This window comes from Microcaecilia unicolor, chromosome 9 (genome assembly GCF_901765095.1).
Source record: "Microcaecilia unicolor chromosome 9, aMicUni1.1, whole genome shotgun sequence".
NCBI lineage: Eukaryota > Metazoa > Chordata > Amphibia > Gymnophiona > Siphonopidae > Microcaecilia > Microcaecilia unicolor.
Genome location: NC_044039.1, coordinates 59850884 through 59876871, shown reverse-complemented (window position 1 = coordinate 59876871; position 25988 = coordinate 59850884). Strand labels below are relative to the sequence as shown.

Sequence of the window (25988 nt, the reverse complement as noted above, 5' to 3'; positions counted from 1 at the left end):
GTTAGTGAGCTGTTTCGTCACTACGCCTTCCATAAGTTTGGTTATCAGTGGGATAGATGCTACTGGGCGATAGTTGGTTAATCATTTGAACTTTCTTTGCGTCTTTAGGTAAAGGGGTGAGTAGAATTCCTTTATCCTTGGGAAGAGGCCATTTGTAGCATGTAGTTCAGGTTTCTCGTGAGTTCTGTTATGAATTGTTGAGGGCCAGATCTTATAAGATACTAAGACAGATTGGCTAATTTGCACTGCGACTTGGCGTATCTTTTGAGTGATTGAGAGATGTTTTCGATCGATAGTGAGTCGGTTAGTCCATGATCGGTCTGCTGGATATTCCCCATGTATTGGGTCTAAACACTCAAGGAGGTTTACGTAATCAGTTGTGTTGCTAGGTATCATAGATTGTAGCTTATAATTTTCTCTTTGAAGTAATTCGCAAGGGCATTTGGCTGATGGGTATCTATGTTGTTGGAAGTAACCGTTGTGGTATTTAGTAGATTATTTACGAGTTGGAAGAGTTTATGTGTATCCTTGTAGCCTGGTCCGCTTTTAGTTTTATAATATGATCTTTTAGTCTGTCTGATGGTGTATTTGTATTTTCTTTGTAATTGCTTCCATTCGTTGAGTGGCCGAGTTATCTTTTTTCTTATTCCATGCTTGCTCTAGTCTTCTGACTTGTGTTTTTAGTTCTTTCAGTTCTTCATTAAACCATGGTATTGAGTTTTTTTCTATGTGAGGTTTTGGTTTGGAGTGTGCTATGTTGGCTAATGTGGATCTGCATCTGTTTGTCCCAATCATAGAGAAATTGGGTGAATCTGTTGGTGTTGTCCATTCGTCGTCATAGAATTGTTGCCAAAATATTATTGGGTCTATTTGCCTCTCGTGGTGTAGGTTGGTTGTTCTTGTTTGTGTTTTGAGTATTTTGTTCGCCATTGAAGGAAGGTTCGCTTTGTAATGATCGGACCATGGTATGGCTGTCCATTTTGTATCTTTTAGTGTGAGATTTAGTTCATGTGAGAATTTGTATGTAATTATCTCTAGTGTGTGTCCTTTAATATGGGTGGGTTGCATATTGGCCACTGAAACTCCCTTAGTTGAAGGGAAGTCTTTGCATTCACATACGTATGTTGAGTTAGTGTCCTCAAGGTGGAGGTTGATGTCGCCTGCTATAAGAATGTTTTGGGTAGAGACACATGTATTCGATATGAAATCCATAAGTGTGTTTGGCAATCTTGTCAATTGCCTGTGGTCTGTAGAATAGGATAAGGTTTAGGTGGTCCTGTAGGGTTGGGTGGTTGATTCTGATTGAAGCCAATTTCAAGTTGGGGGAGTATGGATTCGGATGTTGTTGTGAGGGTGAATTGGGATCTATAGATTATAGCTATGCCTCCTCCTCTCTTCCGTTCCTTGTCCAATGGGTGATTTTGTACCCTGGAGGGCATAGTTCTAAAGATTATGGGGTCTTTGAGGTCATGAATCCAGGTTTCGCTTATAAGTAGAAAATCGAGATTGTCTGTTGTGATCCAGTCAGTTATTGTCGTAGTTTTGTTAACTGTAGATCTGGCATTTATATAGGCCTATTGTATTAGTCGATGGGGCTCAATTGGAGTCGGGGATGTGATAATTTTAGTAGTTGTCTGTTTTCTTGGTCTTTTGTTTTGTCCCTTCTTCCCTTTCTGTTGATTGTTTCCATAGGTGGTAGGTTGTCCATTCCATTTTTTAATCTTTTGGTTAGATGTACTGTAATTGGGTTGTGTGCATGGTTTGTGTGCCTTGGGGTAGATTATTGTCTGCGAGAGGGGTGGTCAATGTGTGGTGAATTAGGTAGAGACAATAGATGATTAGGAGTAGTTTGTTAGTATTCATATTGACCTTAGTGCAAAACAGAGGTGATTGGTTGGGTTTATAGTCCGTCTTGTAGTTCAGCGTGTATGTGTACAGTCCGTAGTGTTATGCAATGTAATTCAGGATGGAGCTAGGGAAGTGGCTGGGTAGTACAGTATCCTGCTGTGTGATGTATATAAAGCATTTAAGCATTTAGGGATTTAAAGTCATTAAAACAAGGTATTAAAACAGCAATACAAACCCAATAAAACAGCAATGCATAGGTCCAAAGTCCAAGTTCGCAATATAGTCCCTACTGTTGCTGGGCTGTGGAGAACCGAGCGGACAGAAAGGCCTTCTTGAGGATCTCAAAGGCCTCGATGGCTTGCGGAGACCACTCCCTCACGTTAGCACCTTTCTTAGTTAAGGCGGTAAGGGGAGCTGCTACCACTGAGTATTGGTGTATAAATTTATTTATTTATTTGGTTCACTTGTATCCCATATTTTCCCAGCTTATGTGGGCTCAATGTGGCTAACAAAGTTACTAGAAAATTACACAATACAACAGGATAAAATTGTTCCAGAAAAAAGTGTCAAATACAAGTACAGAAGCAGCTGAAATAAGAGAATACGGATGGGAATACAGGAGCAACAAAGGAAGCAGAAAGAAGGTAAAAGCGGGAAAACAAACAAAATGGAAAAAGGGTTTTAAAGAGCATTGTAGACTGTGGGGTAGGCTTATTGAACAAATAAGTTTTTAGTATTTTTTTAAATGTTTGATGATCTAGTGTCTCTTCAGGAGTCTCGGCAAAGCATTCCAGGTTGTCGGTAATAGTTAGCAAACCCCAGGAACCGCTGGAGCGCTCGCAATCCCTGGGGTCGTGGCCAATCTTGAATGGCTTGGACGCTTCCTGGGGTCCATCCGTAATCCAGTCACTGAAAGGATATAGCCTAAAAGGGAATATTGCGCTGATTGAACACACATTTCTCAAGCTTCGCAAAGAGATGATTGTCTCGCAGCCGTTGAAGTACTGTATGTATATGCGTCACATGTTCCTGAAATGAGGAGGAAAAGACGAGATATCATCCAGATTACTATGACAGATGTGTATAATAGGTCTTGGGAAAATGAGTTCACAAAGTCCTGGAAGACGGCCGGGGCATTACAAAGGCCGAACGGCATGACCAATATTCGAAGAGTGCCCTTCGTGCGTGTTGAAGGCCATCTTCCATTCATCTCGGCCGGATTCGTACTAAATTATAAGCACCACGTAAGTCCATTTCGAGAAAAATGCTGGCCCCTTGATCCGGTCAAAGAGCTCCGGATGAGGGGCAAGGGTATCTATTCTTACAGGGTGATGGCATTTAATCCCGATAATCTATGCTGGCCGTAATGATCCATCCTTCTTGTCCAAAAAAGAATCCCTCGCCAGCCGGCGAGGACGAGGGTCGAATGAATCCTTAATCAGATTCTCCAGGATATAATGACGCATCGCGTCTGACTCTCCACGAGATAAGGTGTACAACCGTCCCCGGAGCAGAGTATTCCAGGCACCAGATCGATGGCACAATCAATGACGATTGGGAGGAAGGATCTCTGCTTCCCGGGCATCAAAATGTCCTGGAACACTCTATCTTCTGTAGGAAGCCCGGAACAATTGGCCCTCACTTCCCTGGTGGCCACCTCCACCTTACCACCTGGTTGGAACCACGGATTCGAGCAGGTCCTATGACACTGAGGACTCCAACTGGCCACATCCCCCGTCCTCCATTAATCTGTGGCATATGTTTGGCGTAGCCAGGGCATGCCCAGGATCACCGGGTGAATGGCCTGGGGCAGAACATAGAGTGAATGGTTTCCGTGTGACTCACCCCAACCGCATTTGTAGGGGTTTGGTGACCTGGGTGATAGCATGGGGCAAGGCATCCCTTGGACCGAGGTTACCTGCAGCGGTGATTTACCAGGTCATACAGGGATTTCCCAAGTTTAGTCAAAAGTTCCACGGTGATTAAGTTCCCCCCGCTCCGGAATCAATCAATGCAGAGGTAGATATTGAAAAGTCCTGAAATTGTAAGGTCAGGGGAACCACCACCAGCCTCTTCGCTGGCGGAGAGCTTTGTTCAGGCTCAGAAGATACATGACCCAGGGCCACCCGCCTCAGTGATCCTGGGCCTGGTCGTTCCCACTTGTTAGGACACTGGCCTACCATATGGCCAGACTCACCGCAGTAAAAAACAGAGTCAGTTCCTACGGCAAAACAGTCGCTCCTTCTCGGTGAGCCGTGATCGGGTTCTTCCGATTCTCCGCCGGATGTTCCGGTACCTTTTTCAGGACCTGCCGGTCCTAGCGGTTTTGAGGAGAATCTTGACCCAGAGCACTGCCCCACCCGTCTCGAGCTCGCTCTTGGAACCGGACATCTACCTGGGTGCATAAGGAGATCACCGCATCTAGAGATGTCGTACTTCCCGTCCGGCTAGTTCATCCTTGATGCGGCTACTCAATCCCTGCCAAAATATGGCGGTCAGCACCTCCTGATTCCAGCCCAGTTTGGCCGCAAGGTGTCCGGAATCGGATCGCGTACACCCTGAAGTCGGAGCCCTGCTGTACACACAAGCAGCTCCCCGGCTGTGGATGAGGTGTCTTCCGGGCACATCGAATGCCATTCTAAATTGGCGTAGAAAATTCGTTTGAAATTGGACAAACCGGATCCCTCTGTTCCCACAGAGGGGTGGGCCCATGCTAGGGCTGGTCCTGACAAAAGAGTCATCATGTATGTGACCTTGACTTGATCGAAGGGGAAGGCTCATGGTTGCAGGTCAAACAACATTCGACACTGGTTGACGAATCCCCGGCAGGCGGTGGGGGTGCCATCAAAATGTGGCAGGTCAGGAAGACGGAACCCTCTGGGAGGTCCCGTCGGCTCTGGAGGAGGCGAAGCGACGGCACGGGTCGCCTACATCGTCTGTAGCTGGGAACAGACATTCTGAGTGCGGTGGATAACTGATTCAACTGACCCTGCTGCTGCTGTACAATCCGAGCGAGTTCGGTAAGCTCGGTTTTGTCTGACGAGCTCATGGCTTCGGCTTTCTGTAATGCTTTCTGCAAGGAGAGGTGAGCCCTTGTACTCGATGAGGGAAACCCCTCACCGGGCTATCGGTCAAAACCCCGAGTTCCTCCTGTGTCTCCCACCGTTCCCCAGGGGTTAAGCCCCTGAGTGCGGGTAGCCAACAGCAGAGAGAACAAAGTCCAACACAAAGTCCACAGGGTTAGACCAGGCAGCAGAGAACAGGAGATCCAGGGACAGGCAGTGGTCAGTACCAGGCAGCAGACAATAGCAGATCCAGGAACAGGCAGAGGTCAGTACTAGGCAGTGGTCAGTAGCAGATCCAGGAACAGGCAGAGGTGGTACCAGGCAGCGGTCAGTAGCAGAACTAGGGACAGGCAGAGGTCGATACCAGGCAGCGGTCAGTAGCAGATCCAAAAGCACTGCAACTAATCAGCAAACTGAGTAGAAGCTGAAGCACAGAAGGACTGAGGGCAGAGTCTTAAATAGTGTAGAAATTAGGCCCAAACTAGCACAGCTGAAATCAAGATGGCTGCCCCCATCGGGGACACCCTACACCCAAATATGGGCTTCCTTCCTGAAGCTGCCCTACTCCAAAGATGGCTGCCATAACTTAAGCTGTCCCCTACTAAGATGGCCACCCAAACCTGGAACAAGCCCAAAACCAAGATGGCCGTCCGATCCTCTTGGTACCTATACTCTGCATAGACAGGGAACGTGACACATTATGTTGATCATTAAACAAAAAAATCAGTATTTATTTATTTGTAACATCTGTATTCCACATTTTAGCAACCACGGTTCTCCCAAGGACTTTTACTAACCACACCCTCTCCAAAAGACATTACACAATGTCATACCCGCAAGCGAGCCTTCTCCGGAGTAGCCCCACACTCTGGAATGCATTGCCTGAAAGGCTCTGCTTAACACAAGACTATTTCTACTTCAGGTGAAAGCTTGGCTCCTCAACCAGGCCTTTAATGGAAGAAGTAACTAACTTGTTAGTCTCACTCACACACACAAGGAATGGCTCGGGTTGCACATACTGCAGAGCAACATGTTTACTCACATCCTACCCTAGCTGAGATATATTGAACTATCTCTCTGACCTCGTGCAACTTCTTCAAATCACCTTACTTTCTAACTCTTCCTACTTTCTTACCCATCTATATGTTACAACATCAATTATAATGTTCCATTATGTATTGTGCTGATGTTGCAAGTAGTATACCATGCCATACTTTGTATTGTTAGTTGAATATTTTTACTGCTGGAATTGCTTATTGCTCATGTGTGATCTATACTTACTGTACACCGCCTTGAGTGAATTCCTTCAAAAAGGATGTAAATAATCCAAAAATATAAATAAATTTTAAAAATACCTATTACATGTTTCTGTAGAACAAGGCCAATGATCTGTAAACAGATGCCTTCCAGTTCCTGAGTTATCTGAAATAAAAGCCATTTAAGAAACTTAAAAAAAAATTAAATAAAGCACATAAAATGACAGCACAAGAACTTTGTAATGTATAACTAGTCAGAGGCTGATTTTAATCTGTTCTGTTCACTGCTTCCTTAGCACACAAGGAGTTCAACCTCCCCCCCCCCCCGCCCCCAATTTTTAACATCTATTACCGTGTTCGACATATATACACATATTTTTCTGTATAGTTTAGAGTACTGAAAACCAGAATTACTTTTTCTAATTACCACTTTTTTTTTGAAAATTATCTTTACTGGAGTTCTCATCAATGACAACAATATTAAAGAAAGAAACTTCTTCAACATTCAGCAGGCAAAACGCCCAGCTACATCATACTCTATAGCGAATGATACATACCTGTAGCAGGTGTTCTCCGAGGACAGCAGGCTGATTGTTCTCACGACTGGGTTGACGTCCACGGCAGTCCCTCAAACAGGAGTAAAAATCTCGCAGGAGGTCCCGCACGCAGGGCACGCCCACGGCGCATGTGCGGCCGTCTTCACGCCCGTGCGCGACCGTTCCCGCTCAGTTGAATGACAAGCAAAGAATTGAGGAAAAAACACAACTCCAAAGGGGAGGAGGGAGGGTAGGTGAGACAATCAGCCTGCTGTCCTCGGAGAACACCTGCTACAGGTATGTATCATTCGCTTTCCTCCGAGGACAAGCAGGCTGCTTGTTCTCATGACTGGGTATCCCTACCTCTCAGGCTCACTCAAACAAGAAACCAGGTCAACTGAACCTCGCAACGGCGAGGGCATAACAGAAATTGACCTACGAAGAACAACTAACTGAGAGTGCAGCCTGAACAGAATAAAGTCGGTTCCTGGAGGGTGGAGTTTGATTCAAACCCCAAACAGATTCTGCAGCACCAACTGCCCGAACCGACTGTCGCGTTGGGTATCCTGCTGGAGGCAGTAATGTGATGTGAATGTGTGGACAGATGACCACATTGCAGCCTTGCAAATCTCTTCAATAGTGGCTGACTTCAAGTGGGCCACTGACGCTGCCATGGCTCTAACACTATGAGCCGTGACATGACCCTCAAGAGCCAGCCCAGCCTGGGCATAAGTGAGGAAATGCAATCTGCTAGCCAATTGGAGATGATGCGTTTCCCGACAGCGACCCCCTTCCTATTGGGGTCGAAAGAAACAAACAATTGGGCGGACTGTCTGTGGGGCTGTGTCCGCTCCAGATAGAAGGCCAAGGCTCGCTTGCAGTCCAATGTGTGCAACTGATGTTCAGCAAGGCGGGTATGCGGTCTGGGAAAGAATGTTGGCAAGACAATTGACTGGTTAAGATGGAACTCCGACACCACATTTGGCAGGAACTTAGGGTCAGTGCGGAGGACTACTCTGTTATGATGAAATTTAGTATACGGAGCATGGGCTACCAGGGCTTGAAGCTCACTGACTCTACGAGCTGAAGTAACTGCCACCAAGAAAATGACCTTCCAGGTCAAGTACTTCAGATGGCATGAATTCAGTGGCTCAAAAGGAGGTTTCATCAGCTGGTGAGGACGACGTTGAGATCCCATGACACTGCAGGAGGCTTGACAGGGGGCTTGACAAAAGCAAGCCTCTCATGAATCGAACGACTAAAGGCTCTCCAGAGATGACTTTACCCTCTACACGATAATGGTAAGCACTAATTGCACTAACGTGATTCCTTACTGAGTTGATCTTGAGACCAGACTCTGATAAGTGTAGAAGGTATTCAAGCAGGTTCTGTGCAGGACAAGAAAGATGTTCTACGGCCTTGCTCTCACACCAAACGACAAACCTCTTCCACTTGAAAAAGTAACTCTTTTTAGTGGAATCCTTTCTAGAGGCAAGCAAGACACAGGAGACTCCCTCAGACAGACCCAATGAAGCAAAATCTACGCCCTCAACATCCAGACCGTGAGAGCCAGAGACTGAAGATTGGGGTGCAGAAGCACTCTGTCATTCTGCAAAATGAGAGTCGGAAAACACTTCAATCTCCACGGTTCTTCGGAGGACAACTCCAGAAGAAGAGGGAACCAGTTCTGACGGGGCCAAAAGGGCGCGATCAGAATCATGGTGCCGCGGTCTTGCTTGAGCTTCAGTAAGGTCTTCCCCACCAAAGGTATGGGAGGAAAAGCGTACAGGAGGCCCGTCCCCAAATGGAGGAGAAAGGCATCCGACGCAAGTCTGTCGTGTGCCTGAATCTGGAACAGAACTGAGGCAGCTTGTGATTGGTCTGGGAGGCGAAAAGGTCTACCGAGGGAGTATCCCACTCTCGGAAGATCTTGCATACCACTCTGGAATGGAGCGACCACTCATGCGGTTGCTTGAATCTGCTCAGCCTGTTGGCCAGACTGTTGTTTACGCCTGCAAGGTATGTGGCTTGGAGAAGCATGCCATACTGGCGTGCCCAACGCCACAGCCTGACGGCTTCCTGACACAGAGAGCGAGATCCGGTGCCCCCCTGCTTGTTGATGTAATACATTGCAACCTGATTGTCTGTCCGAATTTGGATAATTTGGTAGGACAGCCGATCCCTGAAGGCCTTCAGTGAGTTCCAGACCGCTCGGAGCTCCAGGAGGTTGATCTGAAGATCTTGCTCCTGGGGGAACCACACCCCCTGGGTGTGGAACACATTGACATGAGCTCCCCACCCCAGGCGAGATGAATCCGTCGTCAGCACTTTTGTGGGCTGAGGAATTTGGAATGGGCGTCCCAGGTTCAAATTGGTCCGAATTGTCTACCAGTGAAGCGAATTGCGGCAACTGATGGACAGGCGGATGACATCTTCTAGATTCCCGGTGGCTTGGCACCACTGGGAAGCTAGGGTCCATTGAGCTGATCTCATGTGAAGTCGAGCCATGGGAGTGACATGGACTGTAGAGGCCATATGGCCCAGGAGTCTCAACATCTGTCGAGCTGTAATCTGCTGAGACGCTCTGTTCTGGGAAGCAAGGGACAGAAGATTCTGAGCTCTCGCCTCGGGAATATAGGCCTGAGCCGTCTGTGAATTCAGCAGAGCTCCTATGAATTCCAGAGATTGGACTGGCTGGAGATGGGACGCCGGGTAATTTATCACAAACCCCAGCAGCTCCAGAAGTTGAAAAGTGCACTGCATGGACCGAAGAGCTCCTGCCTCTGAGGTGCTCTTCACCAGCCAATCGTCGAGATACGGGAACACGTGCACCCCCAGCTTGTGTAAGTACGCCGCAACCACCACGAGACACTGCGTGAACACCCGTGGTGCAGAGGCGAGCCGAAAGGGCAGCACACAATACTGAAAGTGACGTGTTCCCAGACGGAATCTGAGATACTGTCTGTGGGCTGGCAGTATCGGGATGTGAGTATAAGCATCCTTTAAATCCAGGGAACATAGCCAATCGTCTTTATGAATCATGGGTAGAAGGGTGCCCAAGAAAAGCATCCTGAACTTTTCTCGCACCAGATACTTGTTCAGGCCTCTCAGGTCTAGGATGGGGCGCATCTCCCCTGTTTTCTTCTCCACAAGGAAAGTACCTGGAATAGAATCCCTGCCCGGGTGGCATGGGCTCGACCGCATTGGCGCTGAGAAGGGCAGAGAGTTCCTCTGCAAGTACCTGCTTGTGTTGGGAGCTGAAGGATTGAGCTCCCGGTGGACAATCTGGTGGGGTGGAGACCAAATTGTTATGATTGGGGTCTGAACCCCTCTCAAACTTACCTCTTTCCTGGGAGTCAGCTTCTTAGCTGGCTTCTGTTTCTTTGTCTGTCCTTTCTGAGCTGGCTCTGTCTCTCTGTGCTGGCAGCTTCCAGCAGCAGGGCTCTAATTGTTTCACTATACTGCACCTGTGTGGGTAGTCTGAGTTGCTCTAACTCTCTTTGGGTGTACTGGCTTCAAGTGTTTCACGGTGTTGCATTGGTGTGGGTTGGGCCTCTATGGTTTTCAGTGTGCTCTCTGGGTTAGTGTGCTGTTGCCAGGGTCTAGGGAGTGTGACATCATCAGGGAGGGCCTTGATAAGGAAGTGGGTTCTTTCCTTCAGGGCCTTCGCAACGTTTGCTTCTGGCTACTTGCTTTAGGTCCAGGTTAGTTTAGTGCAGTCAGTGTGCACTTGTGACGTGTGTGTTTGACTTCCCTGTCTTTCCCTTTGGCTTCTCTGCTTTCCCTTTTTCTACGGTGTGTAGCACTGCTGTTAGTGCAGTGCTGGAGTTTGGTGCTGGGAGCTCCCTTGTTAGTAAGTGTTTAGGAAGCACCTTTTGGTGTTGGGGTATTTGGCTTTCCTGCTTGTTTCCTTGTGCTTGCCCCGCTTTTCCTCATGACCTGTGGTTAGCTGCTGTAGCTTGGTGCTTAGGAAGTACCAGTGTTAGGTCTGGCATTTGTCTTCCCTTCCTTTTCCCTTGTGGTTTCCCTGCACTTCTGTTAGTGTAGGGCGTAAGGGCACCCCTGTTAGTTTCTGTAGGGAGCACTGCTGTTAGTGGAGGGCTTGGGAGCTTTTCTGTTGGTGCTGGGCTTAGGAACACTTTTGGTCACTTTAGGAGTTTGGTGCACTTCAGTTACAGCTTGTTCTAGTCCTGGTCCCTGTGTCGTCCAGTCGGCTACTCGAACCCAGGAGCTCAACTCTTGGGGGGCTTAGTAGCTAAGTGCAGGTGAAGCTGTGTGGACCAGTCCAGTGTGCTCCAGTCCCGTGTTCCAGTCCTGTGTCCTCCAGTCCGGGGGACCAGTCCAGTGTGCTCCAGTCCAGGGTGTTCCGGTCCGGTGTGTGTTCCAGTCTGGTGTGCTCCAGTCCAGTGTGTTCCGGTCCGGTGTGTGTTCCAGTCCGGAGGATTGCAGTCCAGTGTTCCAGTCCTGTGTTCCCCAGTCCGGGGGATTCCAGTCCATGTGTTCCGGTTCGCTGGGCAGTGCCTGCAGTCCCTGCCGGTGTGCTTACCCAGTGTTGGTTGGTGGGTTTTGCCTGCTGTTGTCGCTCCTCGTCAGCAGCCCAAGGGCTCATGTTTGCTCCAGAGCCCAGCCCCGCGGGCTCTGAACCTGAGAACCTGACACAAATTCAGGGTGTATCCGCACCGCACTATTTGGAGAACCCATTGGTCGGAGGTTATGAGAGGCCACCTTTGGTGAAAAACTTTCAACCTCCCCCCGACCGGCAGGCCGTCCGGAATGGCTACTTTGATGGCGGCTATGTTCCCATGGATCCAGTCAAAAGTTCGACCCCTGCTTTTGCTGTGGAGGCACAGGGGGCTGCTTAGGCGCACGCTGTTGATGGGAATGAGCACGCTGGGACTGTCCCTGTGCCTGAGGAGGCCTTCGGGCCGGCTGGGTGTACCTACGCTTGCTGTAGGCATAGGGTGCAGCCTGCCGGGCCCGGGAAAAACATCCACCTGCGGAGGTGGATGCTGAAGGCGCCCGGTGGGAGAGCTTGTCGAGAGCCGTTTCCTGCTGGTGTAGTTGGTCCACCAACTGCTCGACCTTCTCGCTGAAAATGTTATCCCCCCTGCAAGGGACATCCGCCAGCCGCTGCTGGGTGCGGTTGTCCAGGTCAGAGGCACGCAGCCAGGAGAGTCTGCGCATCACTATACTTTGGGCCGCAGTTCTGGATGCCACATCACAGGTGTTATAGATACCCCTGGACAGGAATTTTCTGCACGCCTTCAGCTGCCTGACCACCTCCTGAAAAGGCCTGGACTGCTCCGGGGGGAGCTTGTCAACCAGGTCCGCCAGTTGCCGCACATTGTTCTGCATGTGGATGATCGTGTAGAGCTGGTATGATTGTATTCTGGTCACGAGCATGGAAGACTGGTAGGCCTTCCTCCCAAACGAGTCCAGAGTGCGAGACTCCCGCCCAGGGGGCGCCGAGGCGGTATCCCTCGAACGACCGCTGAGTCATGAGGCAGTTGAGGCCGCATCAACTCTGTTTCTGAGTGGATTCTGTATTGGGACTCCGCTTTCTTGGGAATGGTGGGATTAGATAATGGCTTTAACCAGTTCCAAAGCAGTGTCTCTTTGAGGACATTGTGCAACGGTACCGTGGAAGACTCTCTAGGTGGTGATGGATAGTCGAGGACTTCGAGCATCTCTGCCCTCGGCTCATCCACAGTAACCACTGGGAAGGGAATGCTGATAGACATGTCCCGAACAAAAGAGGCGAAGGAGAGGCTCTCAGGGGGCGAGAGCTTCCTCTCTGGTGAAGGTGTGGGGTCAGAGGGAAGGCCCACAGACTCCTAAGAGGAGAAATATCTGGGGTCCTCCTCCTCCCCCCACGAGGCCTCCTCCTTGGTGTCGGACATGAGCTCTCTCAGCTCAGACCGCAACCGGGCCCGTCTCGACTGCGACGAACCATGTCCTTGATGAGGGTGTCGAGAGGTGGACTCATATGTCTTTATTTGTAATTTCATAAATAAAAAAAATAATTACAAAAATTATTGCGAACAGGAGGAAGAGCTAGGTGGTGCGGGGCTAGACAAGGGGCCGTGGGGGGGGAGGCCCACTGAAGTGGTCTGCACAGGGCCCTGCAATTGTTAAGACTGGCCCTGTAGCCCATTATATGAAATAAAAATTAAATATCACTACATCTTTAAAAAATGTGTAGCTGATAGAAACAGCAGTTAAAAACTTTGTATTTTCTGCTAATTACAAGATTTCAGGGAGGATATCCTGTTTCTTGATGCTGTTATAAAGATAATGGAATATATTGAAATTAAATGGAAGTAAAATTAAACTCTCCTTTCATTGGGGCTCATGGAATCACATCTTCACTTCATGTTTTGTAGACGGTTACATTTTAGATACATAGATTATTCTGTTTTGAGCAAATTTCACGGACAAGTGGTTTTATAACTCAAAATAAAATATTTTGATTCATGCAGATTTATTTTCTTTAAACATAACTAAATGAGCTATAAGCCCCTAATTCAGCCCATTGGCTTTCTTATATTTTGTTCTTGTTATGACTTATACTGTGCCAAAACTGAAAACACGTTATCTCTTCTATCTGGTCGATAATAAAAGCAGCTCAGGTTTTGTGGCTGTAGATGAGGAATTGTGATATTGAATAAATAAGTTTGTTTTTGTTCCTAGTCATGCATCCAAATGTTGTATAATCCTTTCAAGAAAGCCAGTTAATCATTTATTAGTGGAACATAACCATAGAGGCATAGTATGGTCGTATTTTCAATATACTAGAGCCCAGCTAAGGAACAGGTTATTTTGAGTTAGTCTTCACTGGACCAAACTTGCTTTCCTTGTGCCATCACCATCCTGCTGGATAGGTAGTGTCCTAAAAGGTGGAGGATAAAGGATTTTTAAAAAAATATTTATATCCCACATTATCCCAAGCAAACTTGGGTTACCACCCTTAGGATATGCCTAAAGCAACTGACCTTAATATGTAATACTTGGTAGCAGTAATGAAACGGTGATGGAATATTCACATAACAAGTCTGAGCAAACAGATTTTCCACTGATCACACATATGCCTATGAGGATTTGAACCGTTCCCTCTCTCCCAGCCCTTCAAGTCTCACACTGGTGCTAATTTTACAAAAGTCTGCTCCCCCGATGTCAAAGCCTGGCTACACCTCTGGCTGTTACTACATCCTCCGGCAATGAGTTCCAGAGCTTAACTATTCGTTGAGTGAAAAAATAATTCCTCCTATTGGTTTTAAAAATATTGCCACTTCCTTGAGTGTCCCCTAGTCTTTGTAATTTTGGAAGTAGTAAAAAATGGATTCACTTCTACTTGTTGTACACAACTCAGAATTTTGTACACCTCAATCGTGTCTCCCCTCATCCGTTTCTTTTCCAAGCTGAAGAGCCCTAACCACTTCAGCCTATCCTCATATGAGAGGTTCCATCCCTTTACCATTTTGGTGGTTCACCTTTGAACCTTTTCTAATTCTGCTATACCTTTTTTGAGATATGGTGACCAGAACTGAACACAATACTCAAGGTAAAGTCACACCATGGAATGGATAGAAAGGCATTATAGTATTTTCGGTCTTATTCAACATCCCTTTCCTAATCATTTCTAGCATCCTGCTTGCTTTTTTGGCTGCTGCAGGAAACTGGGAAGAAGATTTCAGCGTATTACCTATAATGATGCCTAGATCTTTTTCTTCTTTGCTAATCCCCAAGATGGGCCTTGGCATCAGGTAACTATGACTTGGATTATTCTTTCCAATGTGCATCACTTTGCATTTGTCCATATTAAATTTCATATGCCCAGTCTTCCTATTTCCTAAAGTCTTCCTGCAATTTTTCACAGTCTGCATGTGTTTTAACAGCCTTGAATAATTTTGTGCCATCTGCAAATTTAATCACTTCACTCGTTGTTCTGATTTCCGGATCATTTATAAATATGTTAAATATCACTGGTACCAGTATAGATCCCTGTGGCACTCTAATATTCACCCTCCACCATTGAGAGAAGTGACCATTTAACCCTACTCTCTGTTTTCTGTCCATTAGCCAACACCTAATCCACTCCTTAATTTTCTCAGGAGTCTCTCATGAAGAACTTTATTTATTTGCTATATTTGTATCCCACATTTTCCCACCTCTTTGCAGGCTCAATGTGGCTTACAATAAGCCGTAATGGTGATCACCATTTCCTGAATGAGAATTACAGAATGTTGTTGTATTTCAAGAACTGAAAATGTAGTACAACTTAGAGAAAATATATATACAATTCGTTTCAGTTATTTAGGAACAAGGGTAGTGTGTAACGTTCAATAATGACAATGTAATAAAGAAACCAATAAAAAGAGTTCAATGTTAACTTGTTCTAGTAGGAGTTTGATGCCAGTTCGTTTGAGAAGGATCCTTATGATAAGTATCCTTGAACAGGTTAGTCTTTAGTAGTTTCTGGAAGGTTGCCAAATCATGCGTTGTTTTTATAGCCCTTGGTAATGTATTCCATAGTTGCGTGCAGATGTAGGAGAAACTTGATGCATATATAGATTTATATTTAAGTCATTTGCAGCTCGGGTAGTGGAGATTCAAGAATGTACGTGATGCTCTTTTTGTATTCCTTGTTGGTAGGTCTATAAGGTCTGACATATATATCGGGGCCTCACCATAAATAATTTTATGAACCAGGGTACAGGTCTTGAACGTAGTTCGATCTTTTAGTGGGAGCCAATGTAATTTTTCTCTGAGGGGTTTGGCACTTTCATATTTCGTTTTTCCAAATATAAGTCTGGCTGCAGTGTTTTGGGTTGTTTAGAGTTTCTTAATAATTTGAGCTTTACATCCAGCATAGATGGAATTGCAGTAGTCCAGATGACTTAACACCATAGATTGCACCAGATTACGGAATACTCCCTTGGGAAGAAAGGTTTTACTCTTTTGAGTTTCCACATTGTGTGGAAAATTTTCTTTATTACATTCTTCGTATGAGTTTCTAATGTGAGATTTCGATCAAGTGTAACTCCCAGAAGTTTCAAGGTGTCCGAAACAGGAAGAGTATAGTTTAAGGTATTAATATTGGTATGACTAATCTTATTATATTGTGTTGAAAGGATAAGGCATTGTATCAAAAGCTTTCTGGAAATCTAGATACACTACATCAAGCAGCTCACTTTTATCCATGGTTTATTCGTGCCTTCAAAGAAAAGAAGCAGATAGGTGTGACAAGAATTCCCTTGGCTAAACCCATGCAGACTCTGTCCCATTAAACTATGTTTATGTATGTGTTCCGTAATTTCCCACTATTTTATCCGGCACCAACGTCAGGCGTACTAGTCTGTAATTTTCCGGAACACCCAGGAAACCTTTTTAAAAATCGGCATTACACTGGCCACCCTCTCCTATCTTCAGGTACTACGGACGATTTTTTTTTTAACATCATCTTTATTTGGAGTTATCATCGTTACAGAGAAAAACACTGTCCATATCAATAGACATACCAGCAAAAAGCATTAATCATTGTATCTCTCATACCACATCACCATTATTTATATTTAACATAAGCCATTATCTGGCAATTAGTCAAAACACATGAGACCTCCATCACATTTTTCATGTATACCACCCTAACCTCCCTCACCCTCCCACTCCCCCAACCAAAACAGAAAAACATGTTAAACATAGGAGGAAGCTACATACATCAGGTCTAACACCTTAATTTGTACAAAGTACTGTATTAAGCCCATAGATATCAGAATACAAAGTGGTCACTTAATATTTTAGATAGCCCAACCAACCTGCCCCTTATACATTCAAGAGCAGGCTATGCTCCTTGTGTGTAAGCATAGACCAATAAGGTTCCCAAACATCCTGGAAAAGTTTCCACTGAGATTCAGGTCTGTTACCCACTAACTTACGCTAGAAAAGTGCCATATCAAACAACAGTGAACGCCACATTGATAACTGGGGAACTCTGTGCATCTGCCATTGAGCAAGAATGACCTTTCTAGCCAAGAGTAAGGTCTTTGCCAAAAAAAAAGGCGCTGTGCGTCCGACTCCACCTGCAATTGTGTCCCATCCTGGAATAGTAAGCCCACAGGTTGGAGCAGAATCTTCCTCCTGAGTCACCGGGACAAAAATCTCCTCACCCCTTCCCAAAAAATTTGAGTCCTTGCACAAGTCCAGAACATATGGCCTAGTGTAGCCCCATCTTGCCCACATTTGGGACATCTGCCTGATTCAGCAAACCGGGCTTTAAAAGCCCTCCATGGAGCAATATAGGTTCGTAATAAAAATGTATATTCATGTTCTCCATGAAGCATATTTATAGATGTTTTGGCAATATTATTGAGAAAGGTTTGAAGCACTGCTACTGAAACACTGCTCTTCAGTTCCCCCGACCACACCTCCGCCACATTCTGTAGAAATAGGTCAGGTCGAACTTCATAAAGGGCTTTTACGTATTGACAGAGGCGCGGCTGTTCCTGGTCTTCCAACCTCAGACATACCGTAACCTGCTGAGCAAAAGAAGCCCCAAGGTGGGTCACAGGCAAGGAGGAAATATAATGCCTCATCTGCAAAAACATAAAAATATCAGAGTCCACCAGCTCGTACCTCTCTCACAAGGTAGAGAACGGAAGCACTTTACCCTCCACATCCAGCAGATCTCCTACCCAACGTACATTCCTTCCCCTCTCTTCCCCAAAGTGTCCTCCACTCCCCATGCCAGGAGGGAAGTCAGGATTCCCCTTCAAAGTCAAAAACGGGGAAACATATCTAAAACCCCGTAAAGTGGTACACAGAGCCCTCCAAACATTCCTCATATACCTCCAGATCACATGTCTCCCATAAGCCTCGACCAAGTGTGCTGCTCGAGCATGTAGCATATATGAGGCCGACAGGGGGTGCAGAAACCTAGCCTCCACTTCCCAGGGTGTAAACCCCGATGTACCCAAAAACCAATCCCTAACGTGTCTCGTTCCACAGCCTAAGTTGTACTGTCTCAGATCCAAAAGCCCCATCCCAGCCTTCGACCAAGGCATCATGAGTAACATAGTAGATGACGGCAGAAAAAGACCTGCACGGTCCATCCAGTCTACCCAAGAAGATAAATTCATATGTGCTACTTTTTTATTTGTACTGTCCTCTTCAGGGCACAGACCGTATAAGTCTGTCCAGCCCTATCCCCGCCTCCCAACCACCAACCCCGCCTCCCACCACCAGCTCTGGCACAGACCGTATAAGTCTGCCCAGCACTATCCCCGCCGCCCAACCACCAGCCCCGGCACAGACCGTATAAGTCTGCCCAGCACTAGTCCCGCCTCCCAACCACCAGCCCCAACACAGACCGTATAAGTCTGCCCAGCACTAGCCCCACCTCCCAACCACCAGCTCTGCCACCCATTCTAGGCTAAGCTCCTAATAAAGGATAAAGGAATCCTAGCCCTCTTACCCTTCCACAGGAATATCCGTAATGCCTTATACAACTTCTGCAAATCCGCCTCTCTCAACCACAAAGGCAGTTTCTGCAACTGATATAACCATCTGGGCACAATAAGCATGTTATACAGAAAAATTGTGCCTGAAAGGGCCAAAGGCAGCCCTGACTATAACCGCAAGCAATCCACAGATTTCTGCAGGAGTGGAGACACATTTAGCTTATACAACTTGCTCATATCAGCGGGTATATAAGTACCCAAATACTTAACGGAGCCTGCTGCCTCTTTCAGCGGGAAATCAGCCCCTAAAGTGTCAACCCGCTAGTTAATCGATAACGCCTCAGATTTCGAGACGTTCAACCAGATAATTGACCAAAGTCTGCAAACATCTGTAACACCAGAGGCAGTGTCCGCCCCGGTTCCGTCACAAGTAGCACTTTAGTAGAGCACACGTCCTTGATACTTCGATCCAGGGGCGTAGCCAGACCTCGCCGGGAGGGGGGGGGGGGGGGGGGGGGGACCAGAGCCCGAGGTGGGGGGGGCACTTTTTCGCCGCCCCCCCCCACCGAGCTGCCGCCGCCGCCACATTGGACCTCCCCCTGCCGGCCTGCCCATGATCCCCTTCAACCCTCCTCCCGCCACCAACTCCCCCCTGCCGTCGCCGCAAATGATACCTTTTTTGAAACTTCCTTCCACGCTCGAGTAGCGCCTTTTTTCAACAAAGTTCCGGCGATCAGCTGTTTCGACGACGCCGGAACTTTGTTGAAGAAAGGCGCTACTCGAGCGCGGAAACGGCTGATTGCCGGAACTTTGTTGAAGAAAGGCGCTACTCGAGCGCGGAAGGAAGTCTCTCTTCAAAAAAGGTATCATTTGTGGCGACGGGGCGGGCGGCAACGGCGGGGGAGAGTTGGTGGCGGGAGGGGGGTTGAAGGGGATCGTGGAGCAGGGGGCCAGGGCCAAATCTACGGGGGCCCGGGCCCCCTCAGGCCCCACGTAGCTACGCCACTACTACTACTACTATTTAGCATTTCTATAGCGCTACAAAGCATACACAGCGCTGCACAAACATAGAAGAAAGACAGTCCCTGCTCAAGGAGCTTACAATCTAATAGACAAAAAATAAATAAAGTAAGCAAATCAAATCAATTAATGTGAACGGGAAGGAAGAGAGGAGGGTAGGTAGAGGCGAGTGGTTACAAGTGGTTACGAGTCAAAAGCAATGTTAAAGAGGTGGGCTTTCAGTCTAGATTTAAAGGTGGCCAAGGATGGGGCAAGACGTAGGGGCTCAGGAAGTTTATTCCAGGCGTAGGGTGCAGCGAGACAAAAGGCGCGAAGTCTGGAGTTGGCAGTAGTGGAGAAGGGAACAGATAAGAAGGATTTATCCATGGAGCGGAGTGCACGGGAAGGGGTGTAGGGATGGACGAGTGTGGAGAGATACTGGGGAGCAGCAGAGTGAGTACATTTATAGGTTAGTAGAAGAAGTTTGAACAGGATGCGAAAACGGATAGGGAGCCAGTGAAGGGTCTTGAGGAGAGGGGTAGTATGAGTAAAGCGACCCTGGCGGAAGATGAGACGGGCAGCAGAGTTTTGAACCGACTGGAGAGGGGAGAGGTGACTAAGTGGGAGGCCAGCAAGAAGCAGATTGGAGTAGTCTAAACGAGAGGTGACAAGGGTGTGGATGAGGGTTTTGGTAGAGTGCTCGGAAAGAAAGGGGCGGATTTTACGGATGTTGTAAAGAAAGAAACGACAGGTCTTGGCAATCTGCTGGATATGAGCAGAGAAGGAGAGAGAAGAGTCAAAGATGACCCCAAGGTTTCGAGCTGAGGAGACAGGGAGAATGAGAGAGCCATCAACAGAAATAGAAAACGGGGGGAGCAGGGAGGTGGGTTTGGGGGGAAAATGAGAAGCTCGGTTTTGGTCATATTTAATTTCAGGTGGTGTTGAGACATCCAGACAGCAATGTCAGACAAGCACGCTGAAACTTTGGTTTGGATGCAAGGTGAGATATCAGGGGTAGAAAGGTAGATTTGGGAGTCATCAGCATAGAGATGGTAGGAAAAGCCATGGGATGAGATTAATGAACCAAGGGAAGAAGTGTAGATAGAAAAGAGGAGGGGACCAAGAACAGAACCCTGAGGTACGCCGACAGGCAGAGGGATAGAAGTAGAAGAGGATCCACCACAGTGAACACTAAAGGTGCGGAGGGAGAGGTAGGAAGAGAACCAGGAAAGGACAGAGCCCTGGAATCCAAGTGAGGACAGGGTATTGAGAAGTATGCTGTGATCGACAGTGTCAAAAGCAGCGGAAAGATCAAGAAGAATGAGGATGGAATATTGACCTCTGGATTTAGCCAGTAATAGGTCATTGGAGACTTTAGTAAGCGCAGTTTCGGTTGAGTGGAGAGGGCGAAAACCAGATTGTAGTGGGTCAAGAATAGCATGTGAGGAGAGAAAATCAGGGCAGCGGCGGTGAACAGCACGCTCAAGTAATTTGGAGAGAAAAGGAAGGAGGGAGATGGGTCGGTAATTAGAGGGACAAGTAGGGTCGAGTGAAGGCTTCTTAAGGAGGTGTGACCACAGCATGTTTAAAGGCAGCAGGGACAGTCGCAGTGGAAAGTGAGAGGTTGAGAATGTGACAGATAAAAGGAATAAGAGCAGGAGAGATGGCATTAAGAAGGTGGGTGGGAATGGGATCAGAGGAACAGGTGGTACATTTTGAGGAAGAAAGGAGAAGTGTAGTTCCCTCAATAGTAACTTTAGGAAAGGAGGAAAGGGAATGAGGGGAAGGAGAGAGAGGGGAACGGACTAGTGGAGGGAGAGGTGGTGAGGTAGAGAAAGCAAGGTTTATCTTTTGAACCTTGTTGTGAAAGAATTCAGCAGGGGTCTGAGAAGAAAATGAAGGGGGAGTTGGGGGAGGGGGCACCTTGAGGAGAGAGTTCAATGTGGTGAAGAGAAGCCACTGCTTCGATCCCCATTATATGCTTATTACCTTGAAGCTGCACCAACAAAGGCTCCAAAAAAAGAATATATAGCAAAGGCGATAGCGGGCAGCCCTGTGTTGTTCCTCTCTCCAGAGAGAAAGCCTCAGATGATACTCCATTCACTAACACAGCCGCTGATGGGTTTGTATACAGAGTTCGAATTGCCTGGAGACAAAACCCCTCTATACTGTATAAGCCCAGTAACGAAAATAAAAAAGACCATTCCACCCTATCAAAAGCTTTTTCGGAGTCGAAACTGATAGCCAGAGCAGGGGTGGACAATTGACAATATAAGATCTACATTTATGAGAGAGATAGGTCTGTAGGACTCTGGCTGTAAAGGATCCTTCCCTGGCTTAGGTAAGACCGTAATCAATGCTTGGTTGGACCACTGAGGAAAAAAACCTCTCTGTATAGCTGTGTCAAAGTAGGCTCCCAAGACACCCATCACTCCCATATTTAAGATTTTATAAAATTCTCCACTGAACCCATCAGGCGCAGGCAACTTATGCAGCTTCAAACTCTTTATAGCTCTCTGTATTTCAGGTCCAGATAAGGGCTCATTCAATTTGGTTTTGTCCTCGTCCAGCAAACACGGGGCTCCACAAGTATGTAGGAAAGATTCAATTTTCTCCTGCTGTCCACTACCCTATACAGAGCTATAGAATTGGACAAAGAGTGTCTCTAGCTTCTGTTGCTCAGTCATAATCTGACCCTGCGGATCTCGAAGCGCAGATATTGCTGTTGGCCCAGTACAGCTTTTTGTAAGATTCGCCAGGAGTTTACCAGGTTTATTTCCAAATCTAAAAAGAGGAAACTTATAATAGAAAATATTTTCTGAGCCTGCTCCTGGAAAAGATTATTTAAAGCCGCCTGTGCCTTTTCTAAAGAGTGCCTACATGCCAAAGTTGGATGTGTCCGTATCCGCCTCTTTAACATTCTAATTCTCCTTTCTAAATCAATCATACGACTGGTTTGTTGCTTTTTCTGATTGATACCAACGGATATAATATCTCCTCTAATCACTGCCTTTCCTGCATCCCACTTCAAAATCGGATCTGAGACATGTTCTTTATTATTATTGAGAAATTCCTCCAACTTTTTTGGGTAAGACTTGGTCTGTGTAAAGATGGGCCGCGAATCGCCACCTCCCTCTTATCCCCTCCCCGGGACCTCCCAGATTTACAATTATGTAGATAGGTGAGTGATCTGAAATCACTAAGGGTCCAATTTACGCCCTCTCTATCTTATGGAACAAATCTTTAGATACAAATATATAGTCTATTCAGGACTGTGTTGCATGGGCCTTGAATATGTGCGTAAAATCTCTCTCTTGTGGATGCTACATTCTCCAAGGGTCCACCAAATCCAAACTACGCAAAAAAAAAAAAAACCCTAGGCCTTCCGTAGATCTAGGCCTAGATCTCTGTGTCCCGGCATTAGTATCTAGATTCAAGTCCAAGATAGCATTGAAATCACCCAGAAGAATTTTAGGTCCAGCAATAGTGGATAATTTTGCTATTATAATCCTAAAAAAGAGCCTTTGTGCAGCATTAGGTGCACAGATTTAGACTAGAGTGATATTAGAGTGATTCAGTTTCCCCTCCACTATGACAAACCTCCCCTCTGTGTCCATTGTGACCCCGTGTTCAATGAAGGGCACCGATTTACGAATCAATATAGCTACCCCGCCTTACTTTTGGGTGCAGAAGCATAATAACACTGAGCCACCTATGACCTTCTTAATTTCTGATGTTCAATATCATTAAGTTTAGTTTCCTGCAATTCCACAATATCAGCTTTGTGCCTTCCCAGGTACTGCAAAATGTTAGATCTTTTTATTGGCGAGTTAACACCAGACACATTCCACGATATTAATTTCAAACCCTTAGTCGCCATCATGGGCAACATAAAGATGGGTACAGACTGCAATGGCTTAAAGTATAAATCAATTTACGCCTCAAACTTCACCTACATTGGCACTCAACTGTGGAACGCCTTACCCAAATTAACAAAAACTACCCAGAACTACCTAAACTTTAGGAAATCATTGAAAACAGTATTGTTCAAGAAGGCTTATTCCCCAGGTTCAACATAATCATAATTATCCCTTACTATTATAAGATCCAATAGACTCTAATTACATCTTATCTTTCATATTTACTACTGATTGTTATTTATATCCTACTTCAATATCCATCGTTGTTTAATTGTTATTTTTCTTATTCTGCTAAATTTGAAAAATTGTACTTCTTGCATTGTAACTTACTACAATATTTTTGTAAGCCACTTTGAGCCTGTTATCAGTGGGAGGTGGGATACAAATGTGATAAATAAATAAATACACAATATAACATTTGCATTGACAACCCACCAGAGAGCCCAGCCTCCCCCCTGGTAAACAACTAACCACACACACTGTGTCAGCCTTCTCACGGAAGCACAGGGTTTGTGAGCCCTTGGACCACTGCCGTGGAGCGGCAGTGGCAGGCAAAACCACCCCCAAACCAGAGGCAAGGCAGAACAGGACTGGAACTCCAGACTGGAGTTGCAGCAGAGGCAAACAAGCTGGGACAGGCAGAGCAGGAACAGCTAGACTTCACCTGCGCTTGACCGCCGTTCCCCAGGAGTTGAGCCCTGGGTGTAGGCGGCCGGCAGGACTTACAGGACTGGGCAGGAACTGGAAACTAACAGGAAACACACAACAGAGTCAGGACTAAAAGCTGCCAGGCAGCCACTAAGACAGAAACACAGACAGGTGAGAGCAGGACTGAAAGCTGCCAAGCAGCCACTAAAAAGGAACACAGACACAAGACAAGGAAATGCAGACCAGAAACAAGACTAGGAACTAAGCAATAAAACCAAAGCTAACTACACACAAACAAACTAGAACCAGGCAAGAAACTCAGACTAGAACTGGACTAGGCAGAAGTGCACAGAGCACACCCACATACCAGGGACCTTAGACGATGCAAAGGCAAACACAGAAGTTTCCAGGTGGCTAATAAAGCTCATCAGCAGCTGAAGTTCAAGCTGTAGGAATCACAAGGCAGCTACGGGTGCTGTTCAGGCACAAACAAGAAAAGCAAGTCTGGCAGCCTAGAAGATCCGGACCGGACTGGGCTGAAGTCTGGAACGTGTGACAGTTCATAGCAGCCACCGGTTCAGGCCACCAGAGGGCGAGGTGAGAACAGACAAGGAAACAGTCACCACCGTGACACACTGTTCATCACTCCATATACTCATCCGCTTCCCATATGACTTCCACATTTGCTCCTCATTATACAGAACCTCCCCCCTCTCTCTACCCCTCCCACCCCACCCTCTTCTCCCCCCTAATCCCATTCCCCCATCAACCCCTCTCGCACTCATGAAGGTCAGCGTTACGATGCATCCCGTCCCCCTGCCCACAAACACATCCCCCTTTCTCGCGTCCCAAACCCCATATTTCCCCACAATCGCGCACTACCAACAAAATCACACCTTAAAAATTAAGGATGTTGACATAAGTATATACCTAAAACCAGGCTAGGTGCATCGTGCAACAGAGATGGAAAGAAAAACAACAACATAATTCTCAGCACTAATTCAACAAATGGAGAATCAAACTGCTGTGGCCATCCCCCCCCCCCCCCCCCCCAATAGGGTGTAGGTAGGTAATCCTACAGAAGTCTTCCATAGTTGTATCAATACGGAAACCATTGCTGCACTTGTGACTTAGCCGCTTCACTAGTTTCGAAAATATGAACCTTTCCCTCCTTAATGACACAAAGTCGGGCAGGGAACTGTAGAGTGAATCTTAATTGTTTCTCCACCAGTGTTTTACATATCTCCGAATAACTTTTACAAAGTTGTGCCACTGAAACCGAATAATCCTGGAACAGGCTGATAGGGTGCCTGGAAATGCATTATAAAAGGCTGTGAGGGAATCAAGACCGAGAGGAACTTGTCACTCAGTGATCTGATTTGGAGCTGGACACATCGCCCTCCACAGGAAAGCTCTTTCTGATATTCATTTCATGATGGTCCAGCATGCTTAACACAGCCAACAAACTCCAGATATATCAAATTGAAAATCAAAACATACATTTTAAAACAAGGTGATAAAATCCAACATCATACATTTTACAGATTCTCCCCTTCTCAACCCTTCCAATAACCCGCCCTTCTCAGGGACTCTATTCCTAACTATTTGTATCCAAACGATTTTGCTGAGAACTGGTCAGCAAGAGCACAACCAACAGTATTATTGTACGAAGAGTCCAACAAAAGAAAGGAAAAAAGAAAAGATCGTACCGTCATACAACTATTAACAGTGTTGCACCATTCTCCTCACCCATTACTTTCCCTTGGGAAATTCCCCACCAGAACCCCCCCACCTCACCCATCATCATGAAAATATACCCTAATCTCCACTATTGTGTAGTGAGACGACCTTAATCCTCCCTTGCAAACCGAATCTCAAGTTTTAACAGGAACCTCATATTGCACTAGTTGGTTCAGAACACGGCTACGTGCTCGATGCGCTAAGCTGTGTGGATATATTGTTACCAAAATTACTAATCAGGGGATAACTCTTTTAATTCCAGAGTCACTTTTAATATCGACTACACAAAGACTCCAGTATTTTTTATCACAAAAACATTTTATTATATTGCAATGCCCGCTAACCTCACTAGCACTGCTGCCTACTATTAAAACCTCACACATTCACTCCTCCGCTCACCTTGCACACCTGTATTTAATTTAAATACAAAACAGTTGATTTTACATTTTAAACTGCATACTTATACTGTTTCGTATTGTGCATATGTTTTACCATGCTTATACATTATATCATACTCAAA

At 46.4% G+C, this 25988-nt stretch overlaps 1 protein-coding gene across 1 annotated transcript in view; it reads right to left on the bottom strand.

Annotated features, from left to right (window-relative positions):
* Positions 1 to 25988, bottom strand: part of IPO8 (importin 8) — an 882901-nt gene that overhangs the window by 275432 nt on the left and 581481 nt on the right. Inside the window, 1 exon segment of the mRNA XM_030214557.1 lies at positions 6269 to 6335. Within this exon segment, the coding sequence (XP_030070417.1) occupies positions 6269 to 6335 (67 nt within the window).